We start from the raw sequence: 21,923 nt of genomic DNA, 5'->3' as shown, positions 1-21,923 counted from the left end.
AGGGCAACGTTTTCAAAGCACACAGGTTACTGCTTTGTGATTGTGGAAACCATCTGAACAGAAGATGCTTCCTCAGATTTCTTTTTCTTAGTCTAACTGTTCAATAATCACCATTTCTAACAGGAACACTGATGCTGAATAGCAACATGGCAAGTACTCCTGTCTTAACTAACTTGACCACAAATTGTTCCAGTGGCCTCTTCCTCCTCCCTCTTCTGCCCTGTCTGCTGGTGTCCCAGGGATTTCCTTGGGGCCCTCTATATTTTTCCACCCATGCTGGCAGCAGGGATAAAAGGAGCAGCCTGGCACAAAGTCTGTGACCCCCCAATAATTTAAACAGAACCTGATGGCCTGCAGCAGAAGGAGCCATGTGCTCTCAACTCTTGTCCAGTGGGCAAAGAACACCTTGTGTGGAGAACTGCTGAGCTTCCCTTTAATGTAATTTAAAAGTATTAGCAGGCCATCTTGTTGGCGTTAGTTCTTGGGGACTTCCAAGAATGTTCAGGAGTTAAACAGAATCACAGAATGAACTAGGTTGAAAGAGACTTTTAAGATCATCTAGTCCAACCTATGACCTAAACTAACACCTCCTTATCAACTAAACCATGGCACTGTCTGTTTTTTAAACTACAGGGATGATGATTCCACCACCTCCCTGGGCAGACGATTCCAGTGCCCAACCACTCTTTCAGTGAAGAATTTCTTTCTAACATCTAACCTAAACTTGCCTTGGGGCAGCTTAAGGATGTATCCTTTGGTTCTGTCAGTGCTGCCTGGTGAAAGAGCCCAACCCCACCTGAGCACATCCACCTTTCAGGGAGTTGTACAGAGTGATGAGGTCACCCCTGAGTCTCCTTTTCTCCAGGCTGAGCACCCCCAGCTCCCTCAGCCGTTCCTCACAGGGCTTGTGTTCCCAGCCCCTCTCCAGCCCTGTTGCCTCCTCTGATGGGCTCAAGGGTCTCAACGTCCTTCCCAAACTGAGGGGACAGAACTGGACACAGCACTCAAGGTGTGCTCCCACCAGTGCCAAGTACAGGGGGAGAATAACTTCCCTGGCCACTGTTGCTGATACAGGCCAGGGGCTATTGGCCTTTTTGGCCATCTGGGCACACTGCTGGCTCATGCTCATGCTCAATATAAAGCACTCAAAAGAAGCAATGTTGGGTGGTCTGTTACAAGTGAAATCAGCTCCTAGCCAGTTCTTTTGGACTATTAAATTAAATTTGGAGAATCATTGTAAAGCTGTGTTGTACAGATAACATGGACTTGTACCTACACCAGTTATCCCTCCAGCCTTTTAACACTCCTTCAGGATAAGCTGCAGAGGGCTTGTGTGTCACAGGGCTCTGAGTCACTGCCCAGTAAAGATACAGGTGCAGAACCGACAATGGAGGCATTGGGAGCTGCAGGGCTGTGACAGGAGCAAAAGTTCAGGATCAGCTCTGTCATGTGCTCGAGGGTGGAGTTTCTAGGAAATGGGCACGGTGCCACAGGTTTACAGCATGGTTGGGATGTGCTGATCAGGACTTTGTAACTGCTGTTAGAAGAAATGTAAACACCTGATGGGGTGGCTGAGAGGGATGGCAAAGGAACACTCTCAGAGAGCTGTGCTGTGCATGAGATGGGACAAAAGAGCAGCTCTTAATGTTTGCATTTTTTATTTTTCCACAGGTTCCTCAGTCCAGATAAGCCCACCCTGGGCTTATCTGGACTAAACCTCTGTCATCTTTCAAACACTCAGCACCTTCACTGTATTTTCTGTGGCACTCATATGGAATCAGCTGATATAGACAAAGGTATGCAAATAAAAAAGGTAAATATAAACCCTCACAACTGCAGCTTCTGCTTCTGGAGCATGGCACGGAATGTTTAGAGTTCAGATGAGCAATTTAAGTTCCACATTGTCAAAGATGAGATTCTTGAGATTCTGGTTTGGAGAAAGCCCAACCACTCCTGTTGTCTATGAGACAATAAATTTTAACATAAAAAAATTATTGCTAGCATTTGAATAGCTATTTAAGTTATTACTCACTTCTGCTTGCAAATACTTGAGAACTTCCTGTGATTCCAAACTGAAACTAACCCTTTGCCCAGCCACTGCACATTCCAAGTACCCCGCAGAGCTTAAGCAGGGCTTTAGAAGCACAGTGGGATAAAAGGCACCTCACATTCCTGCCCCCAGCAAGGGGGCTGAGCGATGGGAGAGCCCCAGGGACAGACAGGCAGCAGTGAGGGCTTGCTCAGTGTTTCACCACCTCCTTGTGGGATTCACGTGCACATTGTCCCATCCCAGATTCCTCAGAGCAGGACGTGGATGGGACAGGCAGGGCTCTTGGCAGTTCCCTCAGATTGCCTGCCCTTGGTCTGATTTGACTTGCTAACAGTGGGTAAATAAAACTCAAGATTTTACCTTCAAAACACCCTCTCTTCTCAGGGGTGTATTTATTTTCCAGCATCACCCGTGTGGCACAGCCAGAGGGACTCAAAATCATGCCAAAAATGGAGGCAATGGAACAACAGGTACTGTGAAACATTTGCATTTAGCTTTTGCAACTTCCTAAGAATTAACAAGTAACAATTCCCTTAGAAAAAGAATCTTTCCATTAATCCTCACTGTCTGAGCATGACTGTGCTCCTGTTTGACATCCTCTTTTCATTCAGTTTGCAAGAACAGCCACACAAATCTAACCAAACTGTTATCTAAAAAAGCAAATCCTAGCATGAAATAATGGTATCTAAAGTGAACCACAAAACACAAATACATTTTACTTGTATAAAAACGATTCCTTCACAAACAAGGCATTTTACTAGGGCTGATGCAAAAATGCACAGAACTTTAATGGATTCATGCACTAGGTCAGAGTACATGACAGCTAAACCATAATCTACAAATTTTCAGGTCTTTGTATCTAGGGTTGCTTTTTCACATGTCTTTCTTGTAGGAGGCAGCTACCTAGCACAGGGATTATCTGAAAGTGTAAGACTTGCCAAGGCTCCAGAGGTACAAGGTCCCCCTCAATGCTAATAATAATTATTAGAGCTGTCAGTGCAGCGCCTTGCCAGCACCTGGTGACCCATTGTGCTGCTGGAAAGAAGCAGAAAGAAGAAAAAAAGAAGAAAGGAAAGAAGCAGGAAGAAGAAAGGCAGCACAGCAACTTCATCACTTAAAGGGCAAGAGGGTTTTCTCTAAAACCAACAATAAAGGCTTTCAGAGCCTACATGGATTAACACAGCAGGACACAATTGTGCCAGGGGTTCATGTTGTATTTCACTGTTTCTAAGCAAAGTTGACAGTTACCAGTGCTATTTATTTGCCTCAAAATTACAGAAACCTTGAAATCCACATGCTTTTCTGGATATGTTTAGGTGAACTCTTTAAGTAACTACAACATCACAGCATCTGTATGCTGTGGCAACAGCAGAGGGACAGTTCTGCACATCAACAATATTTATAATAAATTTTTAAATAAAAGTGACTTCTGGCAGTCACACAGCTCTAGCCAAACCCAGACATTTAAACAATTACTCACAGTACAGGGTTGTGTTTTATCTTTTAATCAAACCATTCCAGTTCTGCAGCCTGGTACAGTAGAAATATTCAAACCCAACAGGTCTACATTAGACTTCCTATAATAAACAAAGTTTTCATGTATTACATAAAAACATAACCTAAGGGAAAAAAAACATTTTTCTTCTGGCCTACTTCTTTTTAAGACAGTAACATCCATCAGTGCACCTGCCACCCTCAGAACCAGAAGGCAGCACTTCGCAGAACAGATCTGTACAATTGTTCACATCTTTTCACACACTAGATGTTCCGTTTGCAACGCTGGATCCGTTCACTGGAGGCTCCACAATCAGTCTTGGCTCTATCAGCGCATCCCAGCTCTCAGTTATCTGAAAACAAACCACAGGCAGCACTTGGCAGGTGCCAGCAGCACCAGCAGATGCAATTTCTGTGCTGTTATGCTTTTGCCTGGACCACTGAACCAAGATCACAACTCCTCCTGTGAGTCACTGATCCTACTGGAGAACCTCAACCTGCCTGATGTCCTTGGTAAGGAAAGATGCAGGTAAGAACAAAAGTGATGAAAGGGAAAGCTGGTAAGAAAGGATCTCTATGAGACATGATGTTGTTTGTTAGCCAAAACAAGAACTCTGGTGAGTGGCAGTGACCCCAGTTAATTGAGTACCATGCAAGAACTGATTATTATGATGTAAACATGCACCTTCTTGCTAGAAAGAAACAATTACTTTTGCTTCCATTGATTCAAATCAGACGGATGATTACAAAGGAAATGTCCCTGAGGCGAAGAGAGGCAGGAAGCAGGGCAGGTGCCAGCTCTGCAGAGCTGGTGGCAGGACTCAGAGCAGCCCCACGTACCTTGGTCTCCTGAGGCACCGCGTACTCCACCAGCTCCTCTCCGTCTGCAGACTGGTACACCAGGTCAAACTTCCCTGGCTCCTTAGCAACTGAAAAACCAAACAGCTCAACCAGCTACAAACCAAAGACACTTTAAATGTTTACCACAAAAGCCAATCAAAACCAGTTTGGTTTTGGGGTTTGTTTTGTGCTCAGTGTCTGGGTTCATAATTGTAAGAAAATATCTTGAGGAAAAATCGAATACTACACACCAAAATTAAGGTAATTATATGACTATTCACATGAGAAAATCAACAATATGTTGCTGAAATTTAACAAAAATGCTCATATACCAATTCATTAATTCTGGCTTAAGTTGTAACTGCAGGATACACAGTTTGAGAAACATTAATCATTTCAGGTCTCAGGAACTGCATCTTGTCATTGCAGGAACTCACTTCCACACCCACTGAAGATACACCATTATGACCTCACACTTTCTCCGTAAAATAATAATATATTTTCTTTCTGAAATAATTTCTTTCAGAAAATGAAACCACAGTAGAGATGAGTTACTGACCATTCAAACTAACTGAAAAAAATTATTTTGTAAATACCAATGAGCATCTTTCAGGTCAACTAGCAAGGGTTAGAACTTCTCAATTTAAATAGACTTTTTGAGGAAGGAATGAGGAGGGGAGGAGTGTGTTGAGAATGATCCCAAGGAAATCTGGAATACTCCTGAAAGATGAAGTGTTCCTTGGAATTCTGGTTTTACAGGTGACAGCACATGACAACAAGCCCTTGGTGTCCCCAGGTACCTACATTGTCCTGCTGATGTTGAAAGGATCTCAAGTTCAATCTGCTTTTTTTCAGCATTCCAACTGATTATTTTTGCCTCCTTCACAAAGCAACAAGAAAAGAATCAGGTAAGATACACTTCAGCACTGGATAACTATTCCATATTTACAATCAGTGCACTACTTGATTGCTGCCAGAGGAAATAAGTATATTTGGCTATCAAATTTTCCAGTCTCCATGTATAAAATCTACAAAGAATTAATGCTCAGCAATCTGTAGCTACTGGCATCAATAAATCAAAGTTACTCATTGTCACTAACTTTACAGCTTAAATCAGTACTTGCCCAGAAACCAAGTTATTTGAAGTAGCAACAAAATTTTACTTGCACCAGTTTCAAGAACTTGCCCTGACTTCAAATAGCAGGTAGACTCAAGTAGACAGCTACATTTTCCTACTTGAGGATATGCATTTTTTGTCATCTCTAAAATATTAATGATTATTAATAATCTTTGTAGTTGGTAGTTTCTGTTGTTTTTCTTTTTTTAGTAACAGCTACACTTTTGAAATTATAAATTACTTTTGGCTTCTAGAGTTTTAATTTTTACTGCTGACCTGTAGAGTCAACTGGATGCAAGGAAAAACACTGCACAAAATATCAAAATATTTAAGCCATACTTCACCTATCACAGTTCTGTGAGTGAAAGAAGGGAGGAAAGAAAACCAGTACCTTATATTCTGAAACTTCAGGACTGTAATTCTCAGTTAGTTCCAGGTGCTGTTGAAAGAAATGCAAGTAACAAACTGTAACTTTTCCCAATCTTTGATGATTCCACCTACATCCAGACAGCTTCTTCAGCAACAGAAAGTGCAAGAGCCAAGTCTCTACTCCTGGAACCCAATGCCAATTATGGTCCCAGGTAGACTTCTAGGACTTGCTGTTCTAAAGGCTTTACATTCAGGTCAGGCTGTGTGAGGGATCAGAGAGATGGATCCCAGTCTCCTCAACTGCCAGGATTTCATTTCTATTTACTTTTTTATTTTGCAGTGCAGTGTAATTATTTGTATGGTAAGATTTCCAATAATATATACATGGAAAATTACATTGAAATGACAACAGAGACAGCATTTCTTGTGTTCTACAAATAAAGAAAGTCTGAAGAAATGCACTTAACTTCTGTATATATTCCAAACTTTGTCAAAAATCTTTAAGCCAGGCTTTACAACAAGTGAAATTTTTAAAGAAACAGGTCAGAAACTTAAAGAGTGGCACAAATGAAGCAATTTTAACCTACTAACATTTAGCATTTCCAGAGTTTACCTTAAAGGCAATTCTTTCTCCCACTCGGGGTGGAGCAGCTAGAAGAGGTAACACACTATAGTCTCTTTTGGGAATCTCCATGGGATTCTGTGAAACAAAGAGTAACCCACTGATTTAATTACTGTATCAGTGAAAACAGAAGACAACGTTCATGCTGTTTGGATTGCAAGAATCACTGAGAAGAGCAAGGTACATGCTTTGTTTTTAGATATAGAATACAATCACTTTATTGTTGTTTCACAAACACATCCTCAGGCTGACAAACTGAATTACAGTAAATAAAAGATCAGCCTTTATCCCACTAAGCTATTTCTGCTGTTATGAGTTACTCTCATCCTATATATACTCTCATCAAGCTGCCAGAGAAAGGTGACCTCTGCCTGTGTCAGTCACTCACCTGGACAAGGACAGAAGTGTTTGTCGCAGCTTCATTTAACTGCCTCTGTTTCTGGCCTTCACTGCTGTAGTTATAGAAGAAGCCAGGGTTTGCTCCTCTCCCATGGCCCCTCATCATCCCACGAAACCCACGGCCCCTAGGTCCTCTCCAGAAGTTATCCTCTCCTGTTCCACGCCCCCTTCCACGGCTGGGGCAGGCAAACGGTCCTTGGACTCTGGCTGGCAACTGTTTAATGCACCTCGTTACTACGGAATTACACAGTCCAGCACACGCTGCTGCAGACTTTTTAATGACAAGTGTGTCTGAATCTGAACTATCAGAGTCTGAAGAGAAGCTCTGTGCTTTGGGAGCTTTGGTGCTGGCTTTTACAGCCACCACATGGTTTGGCACCGATTTTTCCTTTGCGGTGCTGTCTTGTGCTGGTGTCACCGTCTCATCCTCTGTACTCGAGTCAGAATCTGAACTAGAAGACTGGGGTTTTTTAGCATTTTTACTAATTGCAGTCTTAGTCTTTTCAGTGTTAGACTTTACAGTCACTTTATTAGTTTTCACATGAGAATCTGAAGCAGCTTGGGATTTGTCTTTGGGAAGTGTCACCACTACAGGTTTATGGGAAGATTTATTTTCCTTTATATTTAATTCACTGCTGTCACTGTCAGACGATGTGCTGGATGAATCTGAAGCTCCCACCCTCTTTTTCCTGGACTGTGTTGTGATCTTTTTGGTGCTATTTTTACCAGAATTTAGAGAAAAACTCTCATTTGCCCGTTCTAAAGACATCTTTGCTGCAGCAACCTTTGTCTGATTTTCATCCTTCTTTTTTGTTGCCAACTGCTTCTCCCTCTCTGTTTTTTTCATCTTTTTAGAATGGGAAGTAGAGCTCTCTTCCTTACCTTCTGCGAGCATATTTCTTCCCCTAACTTCTTCCTTTCTTTTTCTTTTCGTGTACCTTTTCTGAGAGTCCCAAGTATCTATAGAGGTCTCTTCCCTACAAGAGGAATACTCAAGTTTATGCTTCTCCTTTTTCTTTTTCCTTTTATGCTTGCCTTCATTCCTAGACAATTCTTCCTCATCCTCCTTATGTCTGTGCCTTTTTTTGTCTTCTTTTGTTGTGTAACTAAAGCCATCATCTATCTCTTCATAATCATCTGCAACTATCTCTTCCAATTTTACTCTGTTAAAAAAACAAACAAAAGCCACCGTTCAGCATAATGAACACTTTTCCCCACACGTGAGCAGCTCAGGCAAGTTCCCCTAGAGTGGAGATGCTCCAGCTCTTCCCTGGACAGTCCAGAACCCTCCCCTGCAGGCACAGGCTCCCTTTCCATCTTCAGGAACATTTCCAACTGCTCGGCTCCCTCCATCCTTTTGGACATCCTGAGGTGTCTCAGGCACTGGGAGTCAGTGCCCGTGGGCACCCCGCTCCCACTCCACTGCCCAGGGAAGGAAGAGCTCAGACCCCCGGGGAAGTTCCATCCCCGTCCCACCAAAACCACGTGGAGATTCACTGAATCCCAGAATGGGTCAGGCTGGAAGGGACCACAGTGGGGTCATCTGGTCCCACCTCCCTGCAGGGTCATCCCAGAGCACAGGGCTGTGTCCAGAGGGCTCTGGAATATCACCAGTGAGGAAAACTCCACATCCTCTCTGTCCCAGCACAGGGAAGCAGCTCTTCCTCCCGGTCAGGTGGAACTTCCTGGGCATCAGCTCCTGCCCGCTGCCTTTCGTCCCACGGCTCGCACCACCGGGCAGAACCCGCTCCGGCCTCTTGGCACCGCTGACAGGCACTGATGAGGTGTGAGTGGGACCGACCGCCGACCCCGCTGTCCTGATCCCGGTCCCGGTCCCGGTCCCGCTCTCTGTCCGACCCCGCTGTCCCGCTGTCCGTATCTCTGTCCCGCTGTCCCGCTCCGTATCCCGCTATCCCTATACAGGTCCCACTGTCCCTATCCCGCTCTCTCTGTCCGATCCCGCAGCCCCGGTCCCTGTCCCTGTCCCTGTCCCGGTCCCTGTCCCTGTCCCGGTCCCGGTCCCTGTCCCGGTCCCGGTCCCTGTCCCTGTCCAGGTCCCTGTCCAGGTTCCGGTCCCTGTCCAGGTCCCTGTCCCTGTCCCTGTCCCGGTCCCGGTCCCTGTCCCTGTCCAGGTCCCTGTACCTGTCCCGATCCCTGTCCAGGTTCCGGTCCCTGTCCAGGTCCCTGTCCCTGTTCCGGTCCCGGTCCCTGTCCCTGTCCCGGTCCCTGTCCCGGTCCCTGTTCCGGTCCCTGTCCCTGTCCCTGTCCCGGTCCCTGTCCCGGTCCCTGTCCTGGTCCCTGTCCCTGTCCAGGTCCCTGTCCCGGTCCCGGTCCCTGTCCCGGTCCCGGTCCCTGTCCCGGTCCCTGTGCCGGTCCCTGTCCCGGTCCCTGTCCCGGTCCCGGTCCCTGTCCCTGTCCCTGTCCCTGTCCCTGTGCCGGTCCCTGTCCCGGTCCCGGTCCCTGTCCCTGTCCCGGTCCCTGTCCCTGTCCAGGTCCCTGTCCCTGTCCCGGTCCTTGTCCCGGTCCCGGTCCCTGTCCCTGTTCCGATCCCGGTCCCGGTCCCGGTCCCTGTCCCGGTCCGGTCCGGTCCGCACCTCAGCGAGTCGTTGTCCCGCACGAGGCGCGCGCTCTCGGCGGGCGGCAGCAGCGCCCCCTCGAGGAAGAGGCTGAGGCGGGCGCGGCGGCTGAAGCCGAAGCGATGGCGGATGAGGCTGAGCAGGTCCGTGACGAGCCGCGCCTGGCCCGGCTCCAGCAGCAGCCAGCACAGCGCGCAGCCCGGGCTGGCCGGCGGAGGGTGGTCGAACACCAGCCGCAGCCGCAGCGGGCCGCCGCCGGCCGCCATCGTGAGATGGAGGAGGAGGAGGAGGAAGAGGCGGGGCGGGGCGGGGCCGCAGGGCGGGCGGGCCGGTCCCGTGACCGCGGGAGCTGCGGGAGCGATGGGGCCGCTGCGGGCCGGGACCGCGCTGTCCGTGCTGCTGCTGGCGGCAGGTACGGGCCGGGCGGGACGGGAGCGGGGCCTCTGGGCACGGGGCTCCGAGCAAAGCGCTCCTGTGTCCCGCAGCCGCTGCCGGGCAGGGCCCGGGATGAACCGCGCGAAATTCCGCTTGCCGGGGTGGCGGCCGGGCGGGACGGAGAGGGTAGTGGCAGTCCCGGCGGGAGCAGCAAAGCCTCCTTGGCTTGGAAAAGCCCTACTGCTCCTGCTCCAGTGCGCTGTTGCCTTTTGCCCTGATCATTGAGATTAAGTGATGGAGTGTCAAAGGTCTGTTCCGTGCCCGAGATGGGCAGTAGACTGACTGCGTAAGGTGACCAGACTTTACCGACTGAAATTCTATTTTGGATTCCTTTAGAAGTGACCCTCTGTCTGCCTGCATCTGCTCTCCTTGGGGGCTGTGAAGCGGTGCGGTCCCCGCACATCCAAGTGCTGGGATGAGTTCGGTTGTCGGGTCATGGGGCCAGTAACTCTAAGGCTGCGGGTTCGATCCCCGCCCGGCCCGTTCACGAAACGGTTGGACTCAGTTTTTTTGGTCCCTTTCAGCTCAGAATTTTCTGTGATCCTTATCGAAATTGCAGCTGGTTATGGGAGTTATTTCACTAGGGCTGTGCCTTCAGCCCAGGCCTTGAAAACAAATCAAGAACAAATCATTCCAGCGATTTGGCTGTTATTCTGGCGGCAGCTCTCTTAATTACACACTTCATGACAATAACTCGGGTGTGGGTGTAAGTATAGGCAGATTTCTTATAATAATTTTCTTTAATAGTAGTAACATTTCTAATTATCACACTCAAGATTGAAATGTAATGTTTTGGAACGATTCTGGTGGAAAGTCCAAAGCTGAGCCTTTTTACTTAGCTGATTGTTATTGTTGTTTCCCCTCAAGGCATAGTTCTGAGGCAGCCCCAAGAACCCAAAGAGGTGTGGGGATATGTGGATGTTCGGAGCAAGGCCCACATGTTCTGGTGGCTCTACTATGCAAATAACCCAACCAAAGACTTCACAGAGTTACCTCTTGTTTTGTGGCTTCAGGTAAGGTTTGGCGAGAGACACCAAAGCAATAATTCTTTCCATCTGTGCCTGGTTCAGTCTGATATCTGATATTGTGCAGCTCTACAGAAACAGGATTCAAAACTGCCTAGTTCTAAATGCCTTGCCTTGTGAATGAGGTATTCGGGTTGGGAACAATGAGAGTGGTTTCATTCTGCAGTTGTGGGATGTCCTCAACTGCTCACCTTCCATCAAGTTTGATTGCAATAACAGAAGTTGTTCTTATCTTTCATACAACAGTAGTGATTTTTGTGCATTGTAATTTCACAGCTCCTTTCCTGAAGAGTTTGTAGTCTAAACAATATTCAGAGAGAGAAATAAAATAACCAGAGATTGAGGATGATTTCTAAATGGAAACAATCCCAGTTTGATAAAAATGGTGGTGTGTTCTCTACAGTACATTGCAGAAGTTAATGTTGAATAGAATCGCTTGAGGACTTGTTCTTACTCTCTCTGGATTGTTTCATCAGAGTGAAACCCAAAGGCTGTACATGCTGATTAAGCTAATGACTTGCAAAGTCCCAGTTAGCAGTTAGCTTTTGCACTCCATATTCAGGGAATAAGGTTTTGAAACTGTGCTCAAATAGCAGGCAGCTCACCAGAAGCTCTCACAAGTGGGTGACTGCTTCTCTGTTGAATTCTTGCTTTCAGAAATGGCATGTGTGTGCATAGCCCAAGACCATGAGGAACAGATCCTGCTCTACAAATTAATGTGTACTGCAAAAACCATTTCTAAAAATTTACAATCTGTCATTCTACTTACTGGCTGTCTTGTATTTTTCTTCCATCTGTCATATCTGTGCCATGCTGCCTTTTAACATCTGTGTCATTTGATATTTCCCTGCAGGGAGGTCCAGGAGCTTCAGGCTGTGGATATGGGAACTTTGAAGAGATTGGTCCATTAGACAAAGAAATGAAACCAAGAAATACAACCTGGGTACAGTAGAGAGTTCAGCTTCTAACTACTAATTACAAATGTTTGTTTGCTTGTGTGAGCAGATGATGACTACACAAAAAAAGCACAGAACAGTTTTTCATTTAAAGTTCAGTAGAACTATAATATTTCAAGTTAAAGTATTGTGGTTAATAAGTTAGCTGATAGGAATAGCCTTGTTCAAAACTGAGGGGTAGACATTAATTTGATTTGATAAAGTATGTCTGGTCTTCCATGGAACTGTGAAATGGGAAACAGAGCAGGGAAATTGTAGAAAGTGTTCTTTCAAATCACAGCTCCATTGTGTGCAGTCACAGAGTTTTTTCTGGGTGGCTGGCAGCGTAAAACCTATGGCTTATAATTACAGGTCCAGTATGGCCTTCAAGGGAGAACAAATGACAGCTGCCTGTGAAGGTGGAAGTTTAATTAGAGCAATATATCTGTGCCCTGAGTTACCAATAGACTGAAGTACTCGGAGTTCCCCTAGGTGACCTGCCCCTGGATCACTGGGAGTTTTTTTGGCTGTATTTCTCATTACAGATTGGGCAAATTGAAGGCCGTTATGTTGCACCTAATTTTTCTGCAAGTTTTTTCAGGTCCAGGGATTTGCTGGCTCAGTTAATCATTTGTGCCATCAAAACTAAGATTTTTGCTGGTGCTGAACTGAGGTTTTATACAAACTTTTCTGCTTCTGCAGTTGCAGGCAGCCAGTATCTTGTTTGTGGATAATCCTGTGGGCACTGGATTCAGTTATGTGGATGATTGTAGCTTGTTTGCCCAAAACCTTACCGCAGTAGTTTCTGATATGATGGTTTTTCTTGGAGAATTCTTCAAGGGTAGAACAGAATTCCAGGTAAGTGAATTGAATTCTTGTTTATTGTTGTATTTTTCTCTGCTTTTAAATATAATTCAAAAAGAATTAGGGAACAGACTTCCAAATGAACAGTGTTTTGCTGCTAGGTAGTGTGTGGTGCAAATATAACCACTGTCTCTTATTTTCCACATTTCAGAAGTTGTATCTTGATTTTGGGGTTTAGTTAGATAAGCATTGGGGTGGAGTTCGGTCTGTTGAGTTATCCGAGCAGCATATACAGGATCACAGCTGCTTATAGTTCCAAAATGCTTCAGAACCAACCCCAGCAAATCACCAGGATGTTATGGAAACCTAATGTGCAGCTTAAAATAAGAAAAACATTAAATGTTTGAGGATGAGAGGTGAACAGCCAGTGCCTGGGTCCTGTGGGATCTGGGAGATGGTTGGAGGCATCTTCTGCCCTCCGCACAACAAGTTCCTTGTGTGGTTTTTCTCTCCCCAGACCATCCCATTCTACATATTTTCTGAATCTTATGGAGGTAAAATGGCTGCTGGGGTTGCTTTAGAGCTGCACAATGTAAGTACTTGAAGAATAAAGTTCACTTTTCACTTCAAAACAGGGGGTTCTACAGGTACTTTTATTTTCTGGAATACACTGTCCCTATTGCCTAATTCACAGTGCTACTTACTTTTTTCACTTAATGAGAACTGTTTCTAGAGTCACGAATAACTAAAATTTAATTATTGGTGTTTTGTTTTGGTTTTCCTCTTATTCACAAAGGCTGTTCAAAAAGGGACCATAAAGTGCAATTTTATGGGCGCTGCTCTTGGAGACTCGTGGATTTCACCTTTGGGTATGTTTAAACTCCTCAGACTGTGGATGATTTGTTGTTGTTATTTTGTTTTGTTGGGTGTTGTAATCATTCCATGAGTACCTGAAGTCAAAAAGGCCATCCCTGCCTTAAGTGAATTAACTCTCTAGTGAGTCTGGTAAATCAAAAATAAATACTACAGCCTTGCAAGTCTTCTTGTGACTGATGAATCTCTCTTTAGAATGTATCTAGATTAGGAAAAGTCAGAGAGGAAGGTCAGCAAGGAACACACTTGCATCTGAAGTGGAGGGGATGGTAAAATGTTCCTACACATCTCCACAGCCTCTGAGGTGTTTTTGGCTGAAATGTGGCCACCAAGCCATTCATGAGGCTGCAAGTGAGATTTGTGTCTGGTGAGGATAAAAAGCAAGTTAAAGGGCTTGTGGTCCTTCAGTGGTATTGGCAAGGGCAGGCTTCACAGATTCTCTGCAGCACAGAACAAATACCAAGCAAACTCTTATCTGTCTGCCATCATCTGGTCCTTGAGAATTACAAACAAAGTTGTTATAAAACAGATTTGTTTTATAGCTCAGTTTTTACCTTGTGACTTTACAAAGAGATAAGTTTAGATAATTCCCATCCTCTTGTTAGACCTCTACCCATGTTTGGCAATGTGCTGTAATGCTGGGGGGAGAACACTGGTCAAAATGTGTTGGTTGCTTTAAATAAATTTCACTGGTTAACTCATAGGGGATTAATGATGTTGCAGGACTTGTAAAGAACTTGCTCTGCGGTACATAACTTTAGGGTTAACTGTACCTTTTTACTGATTAAGTAATCTCCATTTATTTTTCTCATAAGCATTGTTGCCCCAGTAAAGGAGAAGTCAGTTAAATCTTACATCAATAACTGATTATCAGTTTGATGTTCGAAATCTGTTCTTTGTTTAGACTCTGTGCTGTCCTGGGGGCCCTACCTTTACAGCACTGTAAGTACCTTCTTAAACTCCTGGTTCTCACCTGATCCCTTGTGCTGCCATACAGTACAAATGGATGTTGAATTTTAAGATTACCTCTTGGCCTGAATAAAACCTAAAAAGCATGGAGGCTGTTAGCAATAAATGGATGTGGAATTGTAATTGAAGCTGTCCTTCTTTGTGTTTGTCTTCCAGTCTCTCCTTGATGATAATGGTCTAGCAGAGGTGACTGCTGTTGCCAAAGAAATAATGGATGCAATAAATAAAAATCAATATGGGCTGGCTACTGAGCTGTGGGGCAAGGCTGAAAGTGTCATTGAAGAGGTAGGATCTTTGACTAACATTAAGAATTAACTGCTGCCTGGGGAGGCACATGATTTCAAGTTACCCTTTCTATGAGTGCTGAGCTGGCATGAATTTTTCAGTCTTCTGCCCAGTCACTTTTGCCAGGATTTGTTGTATCCCAGTGCTGATATAAAGGAGTGTTTGCTATGCCCTGCTGGCAGAGTGACAGGCAAAGTGGGCAGGACAGCCCTTGTGGTCTTCCAGTATTGCACTGAGGTTTCAGCATACAATAGTCCTCTTGATTCCACAGCTTCAATTTAAATAAACCGTATCTGCTGGAAAGCTTTGAGTACTGAAAACTGCATCCACCAATATAAAAACTTGAAGTTAAGCACACATCTCTATTTGAAGAACTACAATAGGTGCACAGGATGGAAAGGAACCTAGAGTTTATGGTCTGTTACTGTGGGTCATTGCATCTCGTTACTTAGAAAGTTCCAGCATAAAAGACTGGTAAAGTTTTGCTTTGGTTTCTCCTGTTAAAAGGTTCCTCCCAAATCTAATTAATTGTTGCATCTCATTCTTTAGTACATATAAGGCTCTGACTTTCTTGGACAGAAAGGCTAATCTGGAGCCACTTCCTTTTTTTAATTTTTTTGGGTGGTTTTTTTTGAGTTTTTCTGTTTTTGTTTTTTTCCTTCTGTGATTCATAACTGACAGTGCCTTGCACATAGCTGGTTTCACTTCTTGCTGTTCAGAAGGAACTTTTGGTTCCTGTTTTACTTCTCAAATCTACTTGGCTTCCCCTCTCAGTTGTTATGGTGCTGGCAGGTGAAGGCATTGCAGTTCTTCTGCAGTTGATGTTGTGAGCTGATTTCTGACCTAAGCATCAGAACTTTAAAAACTCAAAAATCAAGTAAAGCAGGACTTCAAGAATCTGGAGTAACTTCTGTAATGGCAACACTACTCATGTTTGTCCTTGGATGCAGGCAGCCAATCTGCAGTGCTTGGGCACATCCAGCTGTCAGCAGTTCCAGAAAAGGGGTGGCTCATACCCAGCACCACATTTTTGAGGAAGCATTTTAGATTTTGGAGGATTGTAGCTTGGAAGGATGTTGAGCAAGAGTGGCACCAGACCAGACCTGGCAGCAGGGGCTGTCTAAAAGCATCTCCTGGCACTGCAGCTCTCTGCCATGAGTAATGCAGACTTCCTGTAGCTTCACATCTGCTTCAGAGGAATAAATAATATCTCTGGCACAACCCATGTGTGAACAATACAGGCTTGAGGAATCTCCCACTTCTCAAAGCAAGTGTAGAACTGAAGTTTTTCCACAAGTATCTTCCTGGTGTGCAGGTAAAGTCACAGATAACAGGGTCCTTTATTTAGGATTAACTTATCTTTTTTCTTTTCAGGAGAGACTCTCCTTCATCTCTAAGAAAATGTTTTTATTAGTGTTACTGAAATTATCTTGTGTTTTCAGAACACAGACAATGTGAACTTTTATAACATCTTGACTAAGGAGGTTCCAGAAGTGAAATCAGATGAACAAGAAAATCTCCATCTCAGTAAGTTGTATTTAAATACTCAAACTTCTGAGGACCTTTGTTTCCATTCACATACCTTCAACTCTGACAGTGGAAAGAGTCTCAGTGTGGCACATCTTTAAAATGGATGTTGATATTCTCCTGAGCAGAACTTGTTTGCTGTTGCATAAGTAGAGACAGATAGGAATGTGGAACAACCCTATAGATGACACCTCCACCTCTACATCCTGCACAAATTACAGCAAGGAAGCATTCAGTATAATTGCAACATCATTTCATGACCTTTTAAGTTACTTCCTCTTACTGTCTTTCGTTTTTGTCTTTAAGACAGGACACCAAAGTGTCTCATCAGTAGAAACAGTCTGATTAAATTCTTGCTCTGTGATTTTTGTGCATCAATGTGAAAAACACGTGTCAATCTTCTTTCAAGCTCTTTTTCTGTTGGCTTCATAAGGCAAGGTGAAATTAACTCCTGAAAGTAAAACATTGCAGCTCAAAAATAACTGCTCTGTTGAGAAGAGCCAAGTGGTTGAAGCAGGAGCTGATGCCCAGAAAAAGTGTAGTGCTAGTTAAAAGTAGGAATGGAGGGATTCTTCCTATATCATCCTGCCCTAAATAAGGGTTGACTTCAGTGGTTTATAGTAAAAGTAAGCAAATCTATCTCTGGTGTTTCATTTTCATTAGAAAAGGGTTTGTTTGCCATAGCTGACACTAAAGATTGTTATCTGTGCAGGATGGAGTCTTAAGTGTGCCACTGATCAAAGCGTGTTCTTGTTTTCCAGTGCGGCTTTACCAGCGCCACGTCAGAAAAATGCATCAGAGCAGCCTCGATGAGCTGATGAATGGGCCCATCAGAAAGAAGCTGATGATCATTCCTGACTGTGTGAAGTGGGGAGGTACTTTCCTGTCTGTTAGTGTGCACCTGATGAGTTCATTACCACTGTTTACAGTATTGCATCCAGTAGGAGAATACTCTGGCAACTGGTCTTGTTCAATTGTCATTGTCCATGGGGCAAAGGAGGGGGTTTGTTCTCAGAAATGAAGATGTCGTGGGGCAGGCCTGTGGGAGCAAGTGCGGTTCTGGATCTGCTGCTTGTACCTATCTTTAGCTGAGTAACTAAAAATACAGGGGAGGGAGGAAGATCCTCTGTATTTCAGGAACTGATTTCTGTCTTTCATGCAGTCTGGCTGAAATTTCTGTCAGTTTTTCTGTGCCAGAAGTCTGGTGTCATGTAATGATGCATCTTTACAGAGGAGGGGGTGTAAAACAGGCTTAAAGGACTGATGTCAGCACTCTGTGTGTAAATAGGAGCCAGAAACTACAGCATTGTCTATGAGTTCCAGTGGGAGCACAGCTGCTGTCTGGTTCTCCTGTTCCTCAGACTGATAAATCACTGCCACTTTTGGCTAAGACTGTTTTTTGTGCAGCTGTGAACTCCATTTTAAAGCGCTTAGCCCATGCTTCTGTCCCAGCTTGGGGATGATATCCTTCATCACTTAAAATTTATCTTTCTGGTTCCAACCAGGTCAGTCCAGACAGGTCTTTGAGAACATGGCTGAGGACTTCATGAAACCTGTCATCGATATTGTTGATCAGCTTTTGGCAGCCAATATCAGTGTTACAGTCTATAATGGGCAGCTGGACCTCATTGTTGACACCATGGGTGAGGAACTTCTTGACTGGGGGTGGAAACAGAACATATGATGAGTAGAATGTGGAGCTGTCAGTATATTGGTACCCAGATTTCTCCAATCTTCTGTGCAAACCTCTTACCTAACTAGCAGTGCTTAAATACTACAGTGATAAATGAGCAGCACTTAGGATGTTTTGCTTATATCCCTCTGAGAGAGGCAAATCCTTTACCTCCATTATACTGTTGAGAAATGGATCTGCAACATCAGTAATTGCTTGTTTCAGTGAAGCTAATAATTCACTTAATCCTCTTGGATAGGCACATAGATGTGTATGTGCTCATTCATAGGCAAAGAATGCTGGTAATTAATAAGGGAGGGTACAATAGAAGAGTGATCACACCTGCTCTTAGTGTAGGCTCCTGCACACCTTGGGCTTTGTTTGCTGCTTGCAAGATGCTGGCTTGATTCAGGGGCAGTTTGGGAGCCAGACCAAGTGCTGCTGAAATGCCTCACAAGGCTGCTGTGCTCCCTTCTGCTGGTCTTTTCTCACTGAGTTAAAGGATCTGCAGTCACAGACTCCACAAACACCTTCCTGTGTTGTGAAAGGCTTTATTCCTTGTATGTCTCTGTCCACTTAGATATTCAGATGCCCTTCACTAACAACACAGCAATAAATAAATCCAGGAAGCATGGTATTTAGGCTGTCAAAACATATTAGGTGCTAGTGATGCTCCAGTTTATCACATTTTTGTCTAAAATTGAGCTGTTGTTAACACATAAAGTCTTCCAGCAGTTCACAGGTGGGTTAAAGTTTTGTCCCCCTTGGAATCCTAGAATTGATCTTGTTGCTGTCTTGACCTCCACGTTCTCTAGCAGCACCTAGAAACAGAAAGCTTTTTCAGTCTCCTCTCAATGAGTGTCCAACAAACAGAAAAACTGGTCTGTACAGTTTCAGTGCCTCTTCTCATTTCCAGGAGGGGGACTTGGTATGGCTGGTCCTTCTGCATGGCAGGTACTCAAAGGTGTTTGAGGTGCAAAGTGAAATATGTTGGAATTTCTAGGGCTGCAGAGCCTCCAAGAAGCACATGTTCAACTTGTACAATCCTAAATCCATTTCATACACACCTTCACTGTTTACTTATTCCCTTCTCCCCTCCATTGGTTTGTTTCAGTTTGTCCTGAAATTTCCTAGGCATAACAAAATTGTTTTTAGGATCTGAGCACACAGACTCTGTGCTAGCTCTGCTGTACTGGTATCCAGTACAGGGGGCATCCAGCTGAACTGGACTCCCAAGCTGCTGTGGAACCAAATATCAGTAATTTCCAAATAATGGTAATCAGTGCTTGGAAATCAATTACCAATACTTTCCAAGTATTGGTAATCATTGCTGTCTCTTATTTCTAACAGGTCAGGAGGCATGGATCAGGAAACTGAAGTGGCCTGATTTGGAACAGTTCAGCAAGAAAAGGTGGAAAGCACTGTATGTATCTCCAGAATCTACTGAGACAGCTGCTTTCCACAAGGCCTATGAGAACTTTGCTTTCTTCTGGATTCTCAAGGCTGGGCACATGGTAAATAATAAAGTCCTTGGGGTGGAATCAGCAAGAATGTGTGTGTAGCTGCTGTCTGCTTCCTTATAGCAGCTGCTTATCCTTTGCTTTTCTCTGTGCTAGGTACCAGCTGACCAAGGAGAGATGGCACTCAAAATGCTCAGGATGGTGACTCAGCAGCAGCACTAGGGGAGGGGAAATCACCTGGTCTGGTCTGAAGTGTGATTCTGGATCCTAAGCCAAAGGAGGCACAGTGGCCATTTTGACACACAGCCTCCCTCATCTTGCTGACACTGTGCACAAGTGCTTGTGGAAAGGCATTTTTTTCCTTGAATGAGTTATTGCTTTTGAATTTTTAAGCTGCGATTTGCTGCCTTAACATTGTTCATAAATGACTCTTCCAGAGGGAAGTCCCCTGTCATAAAGAACAAGCCCTGAACCTTTGCCTTGGAAGGATTTTGTGTTCTTTCCCTTCCCTGAATGCTCCCTTGTCTGTCTGCACACCAAGAGTAAAACTGATTTGACATGATTTGCTTTGTGTTCCTGTGGGACAGCAGACCTGCTTCATGGAGGCTGTGGAATGTTCCTTCCTGTGTCCTCAGGCTTGAGTCACCTGGCTGGATTACAAACTGAAGACATGGAAATGCCAGGACAGAGGACCTGCCCTAGAGGAATCACAGTTCATTTCATCTTGCTGAGGTGCCTGCATTAGGATCCAGGATTCTTCAGACTTCCTCTGCTGTGGAAGAGAGAAAAACATCCCACAGAGGAGGATTTGTCCCTTTTCATCTGACCATTTGTTTCCATTTTTCTTAATGCCCATTACTCAAACTTTGCCTTTATCCTCAACACCTAAAGCACATCCAGCAGGAATTCCTGCTTTTCTGTATCCTGAAGCAGAAGGCCTGTTAATACCCTCTTGTACCAAAGAGTCCCAATAGACAGAAGCCTCTTAAAACCTTCTGGGTTTAGCCAGAAGGAAAGGAGCATTATTTGAGCAATAACAGCATAATTCTGAAAGACAATAGGAGTGTTTAAAAGAAGGATATACAAAATCTTGATCCATGTCTTTTAGAGATTTTTTTTAAGTCTTGCGGAGACCTATTATTTTGAAACATTTTTTTTTATAATACATAATCAAGAAGAGACTTGGTCAGACATCATTTGACTTTTGCTATGGAGCATGAACTAGTTGTTTCTTATTGGTGTCTGATGGGAGGCACAACAGCTGCTTCCAGCTGTCAGAATCCTAAATAAATAGCAACCTCTCACTTACTCCAGCCACTGGAACTGTCATGAAATACCTGATAGCACTGTCTTAGCAAGAGCTAAGGCACTGTCCTGGCTGAGGGCAAATTTGGGAGGAAACTCCAAAAGGGTCCGTCTAGAAAGCAGAATCAAGTCCTACCCTCTACTGGTTCAGGAAAGTATTTCCTTGAAGAAAAGCAGAAAAAAACTTTGTTTAACAAGCAAAGTATTCACAAGCATAAAAAATAATAGTATTAAACAATAAAACATCTTGCTGTTCTGAAAAGATGGCAAATTCAGAAAGTCCTTGTTGTGGGGTGTAGCTCAGCTCACTCAGTCTCTTACCAGTCCCTCCTGTGCTGGAAAATGCCACATCCCAGGCACCAGTGGGCCACAGGTGTAAGCTCCCAGTGTTTTCTGGGTTTTCAGTCCAGAGCAGGTTTGATCAGTTCCAAGGGAAAAAAAAAAAAACAAACATCACAGTCCAGGGAACTTCACTGCCTCAGCTAGCTGAAAAAAAATTAACTAAAAAGCAAAGGAGAGCTCTCTCCCATCTGTGCTGCAGACAACACAGTTCAGGAGAGGAAAATGCTGAAGGTCTATGTTTTGAAAATAACTGCCTCCATTTCGCTCCTTCTTCTCCCCTGCTTTACTCTCAGATCTAGTTTTAAAGGTGCACAACTTATTTCTGGGCTGAATAGACAAATGGGGATACAATTCAGCATCTCGTAAAGTAACCCTAGGACAGGCACAGTGCTGTGTGAGCACACATGCAATCACCCAGCAACTGCCCTACTGGCACCTAATAATTGCTTTCCTTTTTCATGTTCCCTTCTTGCATTCTTGAGAACTTTAGCAATGCAAATCCAGATTTGTTTTTTTAAACATCTTTTTCAATAAATAGGTCTAATTCATCTCTCTTCAGCATCACATTGATTTCACTGCTTGCAAATGGCATATTTGCTGTTTTGGCTTTTAGTTGAACAAGAGGAGGTTGCTACCAGTGTGTAAATTTGCATATCTGAATTCTCTGAATATTTTAAAATAATTTGTCTAGCAAATCAGTATGTTTTTGCCTGGGTAATGTGCTTGTTTGGGCTGGTATAATTTTCTTCCTAGTAGAAAGTATGGGCTATGTTTTGGATTTGTGCTGGAGATTGTTGATAACACAGGGTTGTTCTAGTTGTGGC

General features: G+C 44.3%; 2 protein-coding genes across 2 annotated transcripts; one reads left to right on the top strand and one right to left on the bottom strand.

The window, feature by feature from the left end:
* Positions 1-3,287: 3,287 nt before the first annotated feature.
* COIL (coilin) lies at positions 3,288-9,776 on the bottom strand. Its single transcript, XM_021555491.3, has 7 exons — positions 9,486-9,776; positions 6,881-8,054; positions 6,484-6,570; positions 5,893-5,940; positions 5,189-5,264; positions 4,385-4,473; positions 3,288-3,897 (listed from the first exon to the last, which is right to left on the bottom strand). The coding sequence occupies exons 1-7, from the start codon at positions 9,731-9,733 to the stop codon at positions 3,802-3,804; spliced, it is 1,818 nt and encodes a 605-aa protein (XP_021411166.3). The 5' UTR covers positions 9,734-9,776; the 3' UTR covers positions 3,288-3,801.
* A 16-nt stretch (positions 9,777-9,792) lies between these two features.
* Positions 9,793-21,652, top strand: SCPEP1 (serine carboxypeptidase 1). Its single transcript, XM_021555504.3, has 13 exons — positions 9,793-9,879; positions 10,770-10,915; positions 11,781-11,870; positions 12,565-12,720; positions 13,184-13,258; positions 13,463-13,535; positions 14,444-14,481; positions 14,665-14,793; positions 16,236-16,320; positions 17,082-17,195; positions 17,826-17,963; positions 19,343-19,506; positions 19,609-21,652. Exons 1-13 carry the CDS (start codon positions 9,828-9,830, stop codon positions 19,672-19,674), a joined length of 1,326 nt encoding a protein of 441 aa, XP_021411179.3. The 5' UTR covers positions 9,793-9,827; the 3' UTR covers positions 19,675-21,652.
* The last annotated feature ends 271 nt before the right edge of the window (positions 21,653-21,923 follow it).

The sequence above is a fragment of the Lonchura striata genome, chromosome 18 (genome assembly GCF_050655825.1).
Source record: "Lonchura striata isolate lonStrDom1 chromosome 18, ASM5065582v1, whole genome shotgun sequence".
Classification (NCBI taxonomy): Eukaryota; Metazoa; Chordata; class Aves; order Passeriformes; family Estrildidae; genus Lonchura; species Lonchura striata.
Note: the sequence above shows the minus strand (reverse complement) of the source record. Positions and strands in the feature narration are given on the sequence as shown.